General features: G+C 25.9%; 2 protein-coding genes across 5 annotated transcripts; one reads left to right on the top strand and one right to left on the bottom strand.

Moving 5' to 3' along the window:
* Window positions 1-4,377: 4,377 nt before the first annotated feature.
* Uba2 (Ubiquitin-like activating enzyme 2) lies at window positions 4,378-8,172 on the bottom strand. Its single transcript, XM_015511585.2, has 2 exons — window positions 8,018-8,172; window positions 4,378-7,946 (listed from the first exon to the last, which is right to left on the bottom strand). Exon 2 carries the CDS (start codon window positions 7,897-7,899, stop codon window positions 6,007-6,009), a length of 1,893 nt encoding a protein of 630 aa, XP_015367071.2. The 5' UTR covers window positions 7,900-7,946; window positions 8,018-8,172; the 3' UTR covers window positions 4,378-6,006.
* Window positions 8,173-8,531: 359 nt separating this feature from the next.
* Pex2 (peroxisomal biogenesis factor 2) lies at window positions 8,532-16,544 on the top strand. Of its 4 annotated transcripts, none has more exons than XM_015511561.2 (8): window positions 8,532-8,956; window positions 9,405-9,612; window positions 9,884-9,961; window positions 10,179-10,241; window positions 10,308-10,475; window positions 10,545-10,733; window positions 16,164-16,373; window positions 16,437-16,544. In XM_015511561.2, the coding sequence occupies exons 2-8, from the start codon at window positions 9,592-9,594 to the stop codon at window positions 16,539-16,541; spliced, it is 834 nt and encodes a 277-aa protein (XP_015367047.1). In that variant the 5' UTR covers window positions 8,532-8,956; window positions 9,405-9,591; the 3' UTR covers window positions 16,542-16,544. The 4 variants fall into 4 exon arrangements, with proteins under 4 accessions (XP_015367047.1, XP_015367048.1, XP_089077002.1 ...); XM_015511562.2 differs by lacking the exon at window positions 8,532-8,956 and adding an exon at window positions 9,139-9,323; XM_089220876.1 differs by lacking the exon at window positions 8,532-8,956 and adding an exon at window positions 9,139-9,334.
* The last annotated feature ends 417 nt before the right edge of the window (window positions 16,545-16,961 follow it).

Below are 16,961 nucleotides of genomic sequence, written 5' to 3'. Positions count from 1 at the left end.
TTTGTAGTGTATTTTTTATGTTTGTAAGTTATGTGCATTCTATGAAGGGATAGATCTAAAGCTTTTATTCAATCATATAATACATGTTAATACAAATCTAGAGTATTTATTAATTTCATAAACTACAGACGATTTGTTCTACATACAAAATTGCAGGCTTTTAAAAACTTCTATTGCATTGATAATTTTGTTTTATTTTTGCATACCCAATGTTCCTGTTTCTTTTTTTTTTGTAAACCCCCTAAATATTAGTACATATTCTGGTGATTTCTAAAATTCTAATAAACAAAAAATAATTTGTATTATTGTTTATTCAGATAATCAATATTATTAATATATGATTATATAAATATATTACCCATAAAAAAACCCATACAGATATAATTAATTTTAACGAAATTGCATCTATTTTATATTGAGGTAGAAATTATTTAAATACAATGATTATAATATATTGACGTAAAAAGAAACTTTTTGTATTACACTGTCCTTTCATATCTTTTTATTTTAATATTTTTTTTAATGGGTTTAATGTATATTATTTGTGAAAACAATTTTATTTTATTGTTCTTAATAGTTGCAATCTATTTATATTAAATGGAAAAAAAAAATTGTCAAAAATAAAAATTTCATTCCAATGTATAAATGTTTTGATTTAATTTATTATATATTATACTTATAATATATATATTCGTTTTTTTTACGTGTATAATTTTAGTTAATCCAAGCTGATTTTTTTTTTGTCATACTCAAGGGTTCCTCTTTTCTCAAGACTACAAGTATTGGAAAGAAAACATGCTTTTTAAATTAAAATATATTTTTAATTTTAGTCATTAATTTGAAATTGTTAATTAATAAAAATCAAATGTAATGGCTATTCAAAATTATGTACAAATTAGTTATTATCACATGCAGTTTATGTTATTGGCACATATTCCCAAATAAAAAAAAATCAACACATAAGACATAGAAGCCTGTAATTTCATTATAACATCAATTAGTATATATTTCATTATATAGTGACTCAAAATTGTTTGGCAAAATGTTCAACAAAAATATTGCGTTTTTGGCGTATTATGTTAAAACGTAATTTATTTATATGTATAATATGATAATAATAAACCCATTGCGTTTATTGCCAACGACCATACTTGTTCATACGTGGATTCTGAATATTATATAACCAAATACATAAATGTTTTGTTTTATGCTTAAAAAAATAAAAATAATTTTTAATTAAATATTATATATAATATTTAACTATACATTGATGCAGCTGTTGCATAGATACAATATTAGTTAGAGCTCAATGTTATAATAGAGAACAATTATTTTATTAGAAGCTCTGTATAACTGTGTAAAAGTGTAAAGTATTTAACAATAATATTGTATATTCTTAATATATATAATAATATATATGTAAAACTTGCATAGATATAATTATATAGTTTTGTGGCTAGTTAAACATATACAGTAATAATATGTTGTTTTTTCTTTTTTTATTATTTAATTATAAAAATTGTAAAACATCCAAGACTATTAATACTAACTTTGATTTTTATTTTTATTGGTTTTTTTTTTATATATATATTTATATATTTATGTATATAAATACACTAATATATATAAATATATATGTATGTTACATATATAATGTTTCTTTTTTGATATTATATGAAAACCATTCAAATTGTATACAATTAAAATTATGTTCTTGTCTCTCTACATTTTTTTTCTGTGGTATGTATTAATGTATTATTTATATTTTATATTATACTTACATGGACTATCTATATCCTAAAATATATTATTGATTTTGCAGTTTTTGTTATATAATACATCATCTTATATTATTTGCATGCTAGGAATTTAATAATTTTGGTCAGTTTTGATATTGACAAAAAGTAGTTTTCAAGTTATGTAACTTTGTCTACCAGGAATATGGTAATGAGCTTAGATGATTTAAATATGTTAGTAGTGATTACTGATCTATCAATATAAATAATTTGTAAAAACGATCTAATTATAACAAAAACTATATATATTACATATAGTTAATATATTTCTAAAACTATATTATTATCCTTTGTATAAATAGTTTAATAACTCAGATACTACTTGTTAAAATTTTGATTTCGATATATCAATATTTTCTGAAAAAATCATCTATTAAATAATTAACAGTTTAAAAGGGGGTTCTTATTTGAAAATAGTATTTTGTATCGCCACAGGACACACATTAAGTAGCAAAAGAAATATCAGGAATTTGAAAATACGGATATTAGGTATATTTAAAAATTAGAATTTTGTACAAAAGTACTATTAAAGGGGAAAATGAGGATGAGCATGTTAAAAAATCCCACAGTTTACTTAATGAGACATTATGTGCACATCACACATATCATATTATGTTACATATTTATGCGTGTATGGGTGTATATATATTTATGTATAGAAAAATAAATAATATGTGGCACAGTATAATATTATAATATATAGCCAAATAATTTATTATTGATATTATAATTCATAGCATTGCAGAAAGAGAAAATTAATTTTAAAAAAGTAGAAGTTAAAAAGTCTATGAATCACTCATTGAAAAGGGCTTGTCAAACAGATACAAAATGTGGAATTTATTAATTAATTTTCTTTTTAATCTTTAAAATTATGGTAAATTTCATCTAGTTATATTCATTAGCTATGCAGATCTGAAACTGGAGAACTGATTTTGTTGATTAGGATGTAGTCGATATCATACTAGGGAAGCACAGAGAAGAGTTGAGTCAAAGATATTTATCTAATAGTTCATTCGCTACATTTTTAAATTTGAATTTTGTTAGAATAAATTATACACATACACCATATTGTGTACAAATGAGTTAAGTTCTCTAAGGACTTGTTTTACAATCATAGTTTAAACCCTTGGTTATGCTTTAACTACTGATTTTACCGGCCGAATTCTGTGATTTAACCGGAGTTCAACTATTGTAATACGGGCCCTTAATTTTTTTTAACATTTTAAGATTGATAAAAAGTATGAACCTAATTCCATAAAAGTAGTACAACTTATGTTTAAAAAGTTATTGTTTTAAAAATAGACTACTAAAATTTTGTAAATTAAAAAAAAATCCATTTCTGTTCAGATAATTTTACATTTATACTTACGAGCACTACTTAAAGTACAATTTGATTTAATCTTGTTGTAATTAAATTATCACGTATAATAATTAATAATTCTCTAAACATTATACAGTGTGATCACGATAAGTGGAAACACTCAATAACTATGTGCAGGCTTCATATATTTCAATTCTGCTTTTTCGGCTAACTAATAAACATTATTATACACATTTTCAAATAATTAGACTATTTTTTTGACACTTAATTTTGCGCATGCGCACAATAACTTTTTTTTTAAATGGCATGATCCATTTTTGACCACAAATTATTTATTTTGGTATTTTTTTATGAATTTTAGTGGTTGAATTTCTTTTCTAAGTCAAAAAATGACCGAGTTACAGCAATTTGATTTTACATTATTTGCACGGGTATAACAGATTATAAAATACTTAGTTAATAATAAAAAAATAAAAATAACTAATCCAATTTATGAAATACCTGTTTACCTATTGAAATAACGTAAAATCAAATTGCTGTAACTCTGTCACTTTTTGAATTAGAAAAGAAATTCAACCACTAAAATTCATAAAAAAATACCAAAAAAAATAATTTGTGGTCAAAAATGGATCATGCCATTTAAAAAAAAAGTTATTGTGCGCATGCGCAAAGTTAAGTGTCAAAAAAATAGTCTAATTATTTGAAAATGTGTATAATGTTTATTAGTTAGCCGAAAAAGCAGAATTGAAATATATGAAGCCTGCACATAGTTATTGAGTGTTTCCACTTATCGTGATCACACTGTATACATTTGTCAATTTATCCTTAACCCGTCGTTGGTCGCGTGGTGAGAGATTCTCTCATTACGATATTATTTTGGTCACCACTGTCTGTTATATCGGTTTATTGCCTATTAGTTGTGCTATACCTTATCAGATACAGATAATCTAAAAATAGATGGGCATTAAACGACTTTGTAATTGATTACATACTTTCAGTATCCGTTTAACGTGACTCGTATACACACAGTGAGAGAAATTCTCTATACGCGACCAAACAAGTACTTTTTTTGTGTGCATTATTTTATTATGGATAATAACATATCTGCTTGGCTTGAGGAAGCTGACGATGATATGTTAGATGATTTTGCAAAAAACATACTACAACCATATGCGATTCCTGTATCTGTAATACGCAAATTCAAGAATAAAAAGTTTAATTATTTTTTTTTTAGTAATAACAATATGTATTAATGCTCGATTATTCAAATTGTAATGTGTAATGTATTTTGTAAAACAGAAAAAATATATAAATACTGAAATATATATAGTTTATAAGTGCTCATTTATATAAAATAAATGTGTTTGGTAGTTTATTACATATTATAAGACTTATTGAAGAAAGTGAGAGAATCTCTCACCACGCGACCAAAGTAGTACAAAAAAAAGACGCGACCAACGACGGGTTAAGAGAATATTATGCTCGTATGTGTTGTCTCCGTCTTACAAGTGTGCAACAGCAAATTATACGCTCAGCAGATCACGTGTAACTCCGTGAGCTTAAAATTTAGAGTGAATTGACCTCTTATAAAAATTAAAGGTAATATTATTATCGAGGGCTTCTTATAGGCTTTTTATTGCGTTTTAATTTTAAAGCGAGCTATGAGTATTTTAAAATTGTAAGTTATATCTATAATCTTTCTATATATCTTAAAATACTCAAACTAGATGGGCGAATGAAATATAATAAATTAAAAATATTGTAATTAATTAATTATATAATTAATTAATCTTGTTTGAAAATTAAAATATTGAACAAAAGTCGATGCTTGAGCATGGATGTTCTCACCTACCTTAATACTTGATGATAGGTTAGTTCACTCTAATATCAAAACTAACAGCATACAATTGATTATTGAAAATTTCAGATGTATATTAAACGTTTGAAAGACGGAGACAAAAAATGTGTGGATATCATCCTCTTAAAGAATGTAGATAAATAACTTTACGATTAAAGCTATTGCTTTGATGTATTGATGCAAGTAGCCTGAACCAAAATTAAAATCAATAACATAATTAAATACATTTAACTAATTCCAGTTTGCTGTTAATGGCTAACCCAACATTATTATAATGCCAACTTAACACTCATCTTTGATGTATCATCGTTACTTGGCTGATTAATATATGCATTTAGATGCTGTAAACCAAGTAATATTAGAACATAAATCAAGTGACTGATTACATCAAAAAATTAAAACATCATACTTCGTGCTTTAGAAAGTTCAATTTACGAAATATTACTATGTTGGAAATAGATAATTAATATATCAATGCAAAACACTAAGTGAACACATCAACTAAAGTACAATCATCATTATCTACAAAAAAACTATAATTAATCATATCTTAATTTAATAATTGTACAAGGATTATAGCATTACTTTTGGTCATTAATAATTGGATTAAATTTAAAAATAAAAGTGCAGTCAGTTCTTAAAAATCATTTAAGGAATTTAACCAGGGAGTTACAGTTTAAATTTTATCTCAATAACAATACATACAAATAAAATTACATATAAGCTAAATCTTAAACTTACTCACATATTATAAATAAAAATTATTGATACATGAATTAATTTCCTTTTTTTATATGTTGGTTATCAAAAAAATAACAATTAGTAGGTAATACATACAATTATAAAAATACAAATTATGATGCAGATAGTTAATAATAATGTAGTCTGATTATTAGAATATGTAAATTACTATGTAACAATATTACTAAAGAGAAACATTAAAATAGGTATATCAACATTGTTTCATGTTTGAATATGTTTAAGTTTCATGAAATTTAAATTTACTATTAATAGTAACTACAAAAAGTATCTTAGTCGACACGGCTTTTCTTAACATCAGTAATATTTTCGATTGTATCAGCAGCTTTTCTTTTGATAGCCAATATTTCTTCTGCACCTTCTTCATTATTGATATCCTCTCTATCTTCTTCATTATTGATATCCTCTCTATCTTCTTCATTATTGATATCCTCTCTATCTTCTTCATTTTTGATATCTCCTGCACCTTCAATGTCTTCTTTGTTGACACATACACTACTACCAGCAGAATTTACGGTTTTCTCATCAATAACACAGTCATCATCATTTTGATAAAGTTCCGTATTATTTTTAATTTCATTAGCAGCATAAAAATCATTTATATTGTTAAAAATTTCAAAATCGGGTTCTTCTTCTTCAGACTTTTTTTTGTGATGTACTCTAATTTTTATACTATAATTTTGAAAATCATCATCTACCTCAAAGCCAGATCCATCCGTCATACCCGCTTCTAATAATGTTTTATCATACAAATTTACCTCATCATCTGCGTCACTAGAGATTATCACTCGATTTACAATTGTTACATCCGGGGAAACCATATTCAGTTTCTTTTTTAATACGAGTTCTTCCAATTGTCTTACAGTTAATTTTTGTATGTCAGTAACCAATATTATTTCTCCCTCTGAGGAGCAAACATTGCATTTAGGGTTGGGTTTTTGTAGATGTTTGTCTTTCACCAATAGTCCCCCTTTATGGTTAGGCATACTTCTTAAGAATACATTCTGGCATCGTTCATATTTTCCTTGAAGGATTCTTAGGGCATGGATAACAATTTGTCCAGCAACCATTGCATTTGCAGTAGCAATGGCAGGAATAATGTTGCCAGCCATTGATTTGATATCAAAATAGGATTTAAAAGGAATATTAAAGATCGCCGATCTAATATTAGAGCAAGACACAACAAAGTTCATAAAATGATCATCATCCTTATCCCAAGTTAAACATTGAACTTTGGATTTATCCCATTTTTCTTTAATCGCAGTTATGCTATCTAAAAACATAGTCACGCTTTGTTCCAGGGTTAATATCTCGTTGTCAAGTACATGATTATACTCGCAATATTCTTGATCTATGAGCGATTCATCTAATGGAATAGGTTTGATGTTTTTACCTTCATACAAGTGTGACATACTCAACAAATAGTTTATGTCATCAAAAAAAATTTTTTTGAATAATTTCTTTGGATTATACTCGTTTTTAATGGCCCAATTACGGGCAGACAACTTTTCGTAACCACCTTGAACTTCTTCTTTCTGCTCCATAGATACATCTTCTTCAGAATCACCAAATAATTGGCTGAATAAGTATTTTGCCCATATGATACAGTGAATAGGCTCTTTGGGCGTATTTCTAATTGTGCACATAGGATAAGTTTTGGGTTCGGATCTTGCATTACATTCATAACACATACTAACTCCTTTTAGAATGAACTCTACTTGACCTTGGTAACCCATCGTACCGGATTCAATAAGTGGAACTTTACATGACAGGCACATACGATTCACATGGCTACGCGCCTTCTTGTTGTCCAAAGCGTTTATAACCAATTTAAATTTATTGAAGAACGCCACACCATACTTACCGTCCATAATGTCACCAAAGTGCGATGTAATATTGACGTTAGGGTTAAATTTAAGTACACTAGTTCTAGCGACATGTGACTTAGCTTTGCCCACAGACTCCTTATCGAACAGGAACTGACGATTCAAATTGCTCACCTCAATAGTGTCCAGATCGATCACCTCCAGTTCGCAAAAACCAATCATCACGAGGTTTTTAAGAACCTCGCAGCCAATGCCACCCGCGCCAACAACCAGGATCCTGGAATTTATGACGAGATTTTGTACTTCGGGTGTAAACACTCCAGCAATGGTGGCCGCCATAATTGTATCGTGAGTCTTGTAGTTGTAATAAATCAAAATGAACGAATCTGACGAGAGACCATAAGTTACTACATAGAATATAGAATTAGAATAGCTGATATAGGTATTACAAAATTACTTATTAGAATTAGGACCAATGGCGTAAAGCGTCTTGGCGTCCTCGACTCTGTGTAAACACTCAGCACTCGTCACCGCGTAGTTTACAAAAAGGTATAGGTTTTACGGCATTATAGAGATTCATTTTTTGAAAGCGGTTTAAAATTATGATACCAGTGAACTTCTACGGAGGTACAATATTCTGCTCTTGGAACGTAAAACGATGCGTTATAACATGGGTTAGGTATAGTATACTAACCACTAAGTCGGTTACTGAAATTTGAGGTTATGTCTATAATATATTTTATATTATCCCAGAATATAAATAAGTAACACGCCGACTACAACACTGGACTGGAAACGTCAAGGGAGGCGGGTGACGGGGACCGGCCCGCTTAGTGTCCGCGAGAGAGGTGTAGAAAGGGGAATAGTACATGAGCTAATCTCGCGCAGCCTGGCTTACCACAGGCATACTACCCATTTCTTCAAACGATAAACGTTAATGGTAAACGAAAAACGATAATGTTCGTGTGGAATATAATATATTATGACAATATTATGTTATAGTTGGTGCTTATTAAAATATAATATTTATCACGGACGTGATATTTATGCACAGACTTCTATACCAGAAGTCTGTGTATTTATGTATTATGAATTTATGATGTATTGCCCTCATAGAGTAATATTGAATCTATTCTGTGATATTACCTTATGATTGCCCATCTCCATCATTTATATAAATATCATATTATCATGCATTCATGCTTATTATCACATTCACAGTTCATAAAATAGATTCAACTTATTCTGTGATTATATAATATGTAAATTATAGTTGCTATACTTTTATTGTATGCTATTAGTGCTATTGCATAAAATTAACACTATTAAAGTTAAAAGTATTAAATATTGACTATTATTCCTTATCCTTATACTATGGAATCTGGATGGACACATGGTAATTTTAAATTTTTGTTTATGGACTTTTTGTTATGATATGGTTATATTTAGATGATAAATAAAAGTATATTATTGGCTAGAGAGCCTAGATAATAATTTATTTCTTAATTATTATCCAGGCTCTCTAATATTGACTATAAGTATTCGAATAATATCTATGTTATAATATTATTATTAATTTTTGTCCCCAGTAATTACTAATTAGAATTTAGAATTTATTATTAAATAGTAATCACTATTAATTACTATTCTCGCATCCTCAACAAACTAATATTTGTTAATCATGGACCATCAAACTTATTATGTACATTATACTATAATACTATGTTACTATATTAATTAATAGTTAAATATCTTAAATCTTGGTCGGTACCTGGTGATTATAAATATTAATTTATTTGATAATTAATGGTCACTTATCGTTATCACATACTTAAACATTTTAGGGTATTTGAAGACTTACATCAGTTAACTGCGATTTGGATATCAAGATATACTGGTCAATGTTATTCAATAGTAGCAGTTTATTTGGTGTCCACTTTTGAAAGAGTTGACACTTAACTTAAATCCTCAGGTTCTGATTGTGGTCTGTCATATATTGATTTCGGTCCACTCAAAGTCAAAGCTGTCATAATGGTACCTCGCGTGACTCTGGTAAGTTTGACAAGATTAATTATACTATTAGTTATTACAATGCTCATTGCATACTATCGGTTTGTTTCATGTTACATAACTCATTTAAATCAAGTAACTGTTAATCAATGTATTACTATACTGAATTGTATTCGTCAAACAGCCATACTCAATATTTGAATAAATAATATGTATATTTTATTTTTCCAAACATTTTGACAAATCAACCTGCACGGTTGCATGTCTATGGTTAAATTCAACTAAAAACGTTTTACTTTTGTTTTATTTCTAGCTAGACGCTCACGTACTCGATGATCACATTTTCAAAATATTTATTGGCCAGACCTTAAAGATTTTTAAATACTTACCGGTTAGTACCTGCATTATTTTATTAGAAACATACTGACAATTTTTTATTAAATATAAATAACTATATTTTGATAAAATAATTCAAATAGGTATCTATAGTTAAAAATATATTAAAGCTTAACAATATTATTGGCATCTTATATTTTATAAAAAATAAAAACATTTTTTTTTTTGGCATTTAATTGTTTGATCTTAAATTTATATATATTTTTTTTCAGTCGTGGATTTTAAACAATTGTGAGTTGGAAATAAATGGAATATTACAATTCTTAATAACATATGTGAGTAGAAATATTTCATTTTATTAATTTATTAAATGCTTATATTACATAAGAATTTATTTTTAGTATTCTGTGACAAAATCAAAAGCAACATTTGGTCAACAAATGCTTGGCATTAGATTTAAACCAGATCAGCTAACTGACATAAAGTTAGTTCTATTTCAATTGTTTACAGTCGGAGCAGAGTATATACAATCAAAAGTAGAAAGTCCTTCGAACAATTTTATAAGCAATGTAAATTATTTATTACATATAATTAAACATTCACTGTTAAAATATCTAATGATTGTAAATTCCAGATAGATTTCTAACCTACAATTAATTGTTGATGTTTTGAAAGCAGCTTCTTTCTTGAATTTCCTGTTATTCTTAAAACAAGGCAAGTATCCGACATTGACTCAAAGATTTTTAAGTCTATCACAAGAGCCAACCCGTAAAAGAAGTATTGAATACACTCATATGACAAGAGAACTGCTATGGCATGGTTTTTCAGTATGTATCACGTTGCCTATAGTCCATGCATTATAGTTCATAAAATCTTAATAATACTTTAAAATAGACATTTATTATCATAATTAGTGATGCAAAAATTTATTGATTTTTTAGTTCATTATCAAAAAAATGTTCTGTTATTAATTTAAATGTAAATGAATTTTATTTTCGATTTATTTATATTTTGACATCAAATAAATTTATTAGTATAATCAGATATCACTGGTTATTATATGATAAATATATGTAGCCAAATATTAGTAAATATTATTCATATTTTTTTAATAATTTTATTTAAGAGTTTTTTATTCTGCAGGTATAATATAAAAAAGTTAATTTACAATAACTTAATTGTGAGGTTAAAACAAATTGCCTTGTAAATTTATTTTTGATATTACTTTTGTATTTGATATAGACTATAGATTAATTTTTTTTTGATGGTATGATTCTAAAAGTATATTATAATATTGCATTACTAAATAATTATCAATACAATATTTTTCAATTAAGTAAAAATATTTTAACATTAAACAATAGAACTTTATTTTATTTTTTTGGTACATATAATTTATGATTTGAAATAAATTTTATAATACTTCATTCTCATTTTAAATTAAGGTTAAATTTCACATATTTTTAAATTGTTTATTGATATTATTATTAATCATAGCAAATAAATATAATTGCTTGGTAATTATCATGATTAACCATAAATATTAAAGATTCTTTGATGATGAATGTAATTAGTAGAGGAAATAGAATACATAGAAAACTTAGGGATTTAATGAAAATAATTACCTACCAGTCTAATCCTTAATTTAATTCTTAATTCTTCAATTAACAAACTTATGTTTTATTTTATCATCTATACTTATCATTAGGCTTCGGAAGTTATTGGAGTTGCATATTGTTCTGCATGCTTTCAAATTATAGCAGATCAAGCTAGAAATTCGAGCTATACAATGTTGGGTTTAAAAATTGAAAATTAAAAATGCATATTTTGCATATTTCGATAGTTTTAGAGAAAAAGTGCATATTTCGTAGATTTTCATTGATTTTCGCATATTTAATATTTTCTACAAAATTAATTTTTTTTCATTCTTAACTAATTTATTTTAAATAATGTTACATAACACAACGCTAGTAAAGTGAAAAACAATTTAACAGGTAATATTCAACATATATTTATTTGGTATTTCATAAAAAATGAAAATATATTTTTCAGTTCAATAAAATCTCTAACGCCAATCGGTAACGCACCATATTTTTAATTTTTTTTATATATAAGAGTTTTAAATATTACAATTTTTTTAAATAGATGTATTTAGAATTTTAGATTTTGAGCGAAGCGATGGATGTATTGATTTTACCATGATGTGTGTTTTTTTTTCTGTCATCACGTTTTGGGGCAGTAAAAGTGCTTTGATTTTTGACTTCAGTAACTCATTCGATCAGAAAGTGAATCTAGTTGCTACTTTGGGGGGTCAAAAGTAAAAACATTCTTAATATTTTTCCAAATTATCGGGATAAACAAACTAAAAATTAAGAGAAAAATGGGAAATTTTATGCACAATCAGTTTTTGACAAAATCGATTTTGGTTTTTGATGTAACTTTAAACATAATGACCATAGATACTTAACATTTTCACCGAATGTTTATGTAAGTATATTCCATCCACCATGCAATTTTAAAAAAATTTCGACTTAATTTGAACTATTCATAGGTATTTGCAATTTTCGATCATTATTAGTTTTTTTTAAATAAATATCAAAAAAAATGTATTTGTTGGGTAGAAAAGCTTGAAAATTTAATACTCTTAACATGTTTTTACAATAGCAATTGAAAAATAAAATAAATTCCTAGTCACATTTTTTTTTTATAAGCATTTAAAGTTCAAATTTTGACTAAATACGTACAAATTAAGGCAATATTCAAATTATCTTAGATAGAAATTCATAAAAGTTTTTTTTTTTAAATCTAAGATTTGAAAATTTAATACAAGATTCCTTACAAGTTTGTCAAACTTTATCACAAATAAAAAGTCCACCGGAAATTTAAATTAAATTTTCATGAGCATTTGAAATTTAAATTTTTACAACATTGGATTTTCACGTTTAGCGATTTCCTTATTTTGGTGTAACTCTAAAACAAGTGACCGCAGATACTTGAAATTTTCACTGAATGTTTATATAGGCATTTTCTATATTTGATACAATTTTCAAAATATTTAGTTTTGAGCTGTTTACTGACATTTTAATTTTTCAACTTTTTTAGTTTTTTTTTTCTATAAATATCGATAAAAATGTAGGTAGAAAAGCTTGAAAATTTAATACAAGGCTTCTAACACATTTTAACAATAGCAGTTAAAACGTATTAAAAATGCATAGGCACGATTTTTTTTTTTATAACCATTTAAAGTTCAAATTTTGACTAAATACGTAAAAATTACGGCAATGTTCAAATTATCTTAGATAGAAATTCATAAAAGTTTTTCTTTTTAATTCTAAGATTTGAAAATTTAATTCAAGGCTCCTAACATATTTTTACAATAGAAGTTGCAAAATAAAAGGAATACATAGTCACAATTTTTTTTTTAAGCATTCAAAGTTTGAGTTTTGACAACATATTATGTAAAAATCACGAAAATACAGTAATTATTTTAAGCTAGAAATTCATAAAAAATTTTCTTTTTATATCTAAGATTTGAAAATTTAATACAAGGCTCATAATATAGTTTTACAATAAAAATTGAAAAATAAAAGGAATGCGTAGTCACAATTTTTTTTTACAAGCATTCAAAGTTTGAATTTTGACAACATATGTAAAATCACGAAAATTCGCAAATTATTTCAAACTAGAAATTCATAAAAATTTTTCTTTTTAAATCTAAGATTTGAAAATTTTTAATAATCTATAATATATCCTAGACAGATAAACCGTCTTCGCTCAGAATCGTTTTTTGTATACAATGATATAATATCATTGGATTCAAATTTAATTCTATCCATTACAGTAACCCACTTGTAACCTACTGTACAGCAGAGTGACATACACGACTTACCCGCTTTTTTTTCTATAAATATCGATAAAAATGTATTTGTTTGGTAGAAAAGCTTGAAAATTTAATACAAGGCTTCTAACACATTTTAACAATAGCAGTTGAAAAATAAAAGAAATGCGTAGTCACGATTTTTTTTTACAAGCATTCAAAGTTTGAATTTTGACAACATACCTAAAAATTACGAAAATTCATAAATTATTTTATGCTAGAAATTCATTAAAAATTTTACTTTTATATCTAGGAATTTAAAATTTTATATAAGGCTCCTAACATATTTTTACAATAGCAGGTGAAAAATAAAAGAAATATATTGGCACAATTTTTTTTTACAAGCATTCAAAGTTTGAATTTTGACAACATTTTATGTATAAATCACGAAAATTCGCAAATTATTTTAAACTAGAAATTATTAAGAAAATTTCTTTTTAAATCTAAGATTTGAACATTTTTAATAACCTATAATATATTCTAGACAGATAAACCGTCTTCGCTTAGAATCGTTTGTCGTATACAATGATATAATATCATTGGATTCAAATTGAATTCCATCTATTACAGTAACCCACTGTACTGTACTGTACAGCAGAGCGACATCCACCTTTTTTTCATGTATATTAATAAATAAGTAACACATTTTTAATAGGTAAATAAATAAATTTTTTTGGCATATTTCACATTTTTTCATGCATGTTTTATAATTTTTTCTTGCATATTTGAATGCATATTTTTGCTCCTATAACTTCCGAACCCTACTTATCATAGATACCAGGGGCGACCAAACGGTTGTTTGCGGACAATTTCAAAGTCGATCATGTTAGAATTTATTTTTAGGGACACGCGCACGAATTGTCGATAAGTTTTATCTGTTTGTAATGCCACACTTCAACAATGCTCAGATCAACAAATTTATATGTTAATTAAACTTATCTAATTAGATTTTAGAAATTATTATTTTATTATTTTACTATTTTTAGTTATTAGTAATTAGTTAATAATACTTGTTGTATGTTTATATGCACTTTATGCAAGTATGTTTCATAATAATTATAGTTATTCAATAATAAAAAAATTTTCTATAAAAGTCGATCCTCAAAGGTGAAGTATATTTTTAGTAGATTGTGACCAAAATAAGTTTGGCCACCCCTGATATATACGATATACCTCATTTATTCATAGTTTTTACAAAGACAATTATTATAGTATATTTATTATTTTTAAATATTTTCAATTGAAAACTGTTGGATTTAGTTTTCCATACCAAAACGTCAACAGAATATAATTTAATAGCTTATAACCTATTACTTATTATGAAAAGCTGATTTTTAGGCTCTTCAAAATTTAATATATGATTCTAATATACTCTGAAATTCTTTTAATAATCCTTGAACTGGAAAAATATATTTAAAATACACCATTTGTTACAACTTTAAAAATTTGTATAATATGAAACATATTATGTTTAATAAATAATAGTATGTGTTCAGATAAAATTTAGTAAATTTATTATTTATTTATATTCACTATCCAGTGATTGCAGATCATATAATATGCTTAATCTTAAAAATAATTATTGTATTCCTTTTCTTTGGTAAATTATTTAAATGCAGTCATATTAGAAACAATGAAATAATTTCTAATTTAATAACTAATATGTAACAAATTATTCACCAATTTCAGCCTAAAATTTTTTGTCTAACTTGACCTACAGCTAAATACTTAATATGCTGAATTATTCTTTAAGCACCAAAATATGCTTTCAAAAAATTCTACTATGGATAGTGTGGATGTGGATTCTACATTTTAAACAAAAATCACCTCTCTGCTTATTAGTTATTAGTACGGCACAGATTTCAATGCATTTACTATTTATAAATATTTTGAGTTTTAGGCATTATTGAAAACTTTTTAGTTGTTACAGTTTATTATAGGTTTATTTCTTGAAATCAGCTAAACATTATTTACAGTTTTTAAACTAATGTGCATATTTTGGTTATATATTAATAAAATTCAAAGAGTAGTTTTTATATGTAATAGAAAGAACTAACATTATTAAGTTGATGTCATTTTAATAATAATAGCTTATAGGAAATTACTTTTATGTGTTAATATATTTATTTAATATATTATTTATGTGTTATGTGTTAATAAACATTTTAAAGTAAAACCCCATATCTATTTTATTAAATTTAAATCAAAATGCTTATATTTTTTAACTTTGGTTAGGAAATAGGTTGCAATCATTCAAAATTTCATTGATTTTTAACAGTTTATTGATATTTTTATCTTTAATTAAGGTTTTACAACTTAATTAAATTTTTACTTGTCTATATTTTAATAGCATTTAAATTAAGTATATTCTAATTTCTAGGAGCTGTTGTTATTCACATTACCTCTGATCAATTATCAGTCTTTAAAACATAAAATATCCAGAGTAATGCATTTCACACCACGCAAAAGAGATTTCAAAGAAAGACAGCCGCTTATGTTTCCTGTGTCAGTGTGCAGTATTTGTCAAGAGAGGCCTGTATTACCGCATCACCTTAAATGCTCCCATGTTTTTTGTTACTACTGTATAAGTGTAAGTTGGAAAATAATGCGACAAGTTATTTTTCTAAATTATAATATTATATTCTTATTACAGACAAAAAGAATGGTCGATGAAAAATTTGAATGTCCTGAGTGTCATCATTTTGAACCTAATGTAATACCTGTGATACTGATCAATAAAGTTAATATTAATTTATAATAATTTATCATGATTGTTTAAAGTTGGAATTTTGACAAAATCATGAAAATGTGCATCAATAATCTGCTAGAAAAATAAAATAATACATAGACCATACATTCTCAAGGAGTATATTTTGACGGAATTATAATGTACTACTAGTGATACTGATCTGTAGACTTGAAACACAATTTTCAATAATAGTATGTAAAATAATAGTGTTGAATAATGATAGTTAGCAGTGAATAGGTCATAGGAGCATGTAAATGTTTAATACATTAACATCAATATATTTATGAACTTTTTTTTGAAACTTATCAAGAGAAAAAATAATGACAAAATTGTATAAAATATTGTCATATAAGGACATCTATAAATACAGATGTTAAACATGCTTCGCATGGCATCAGAGGGAAAACACATAATGAATGGACAATTTTG

Source organism: Diuraphis noxia, unplaced genomic scaffold, assembly GCF_037042655.1.
Source record: "Diuraphis noxia isolate RWA-SAM2 unplaced genomic scaffold, SU_Dnox_SAM2 contig0002, whole genome shotgun sequence".
In the NCBI taxonomy this organism is placed as follows: Eukaryota; Metazoa; Arthropoda; class Insecta; order Hemiptera; family Aphididae; genus Diuraphis; species Diuraphis noxia.
This window is presented reverse-complemented; position numbering and strand designations above follow the sequence as displayed.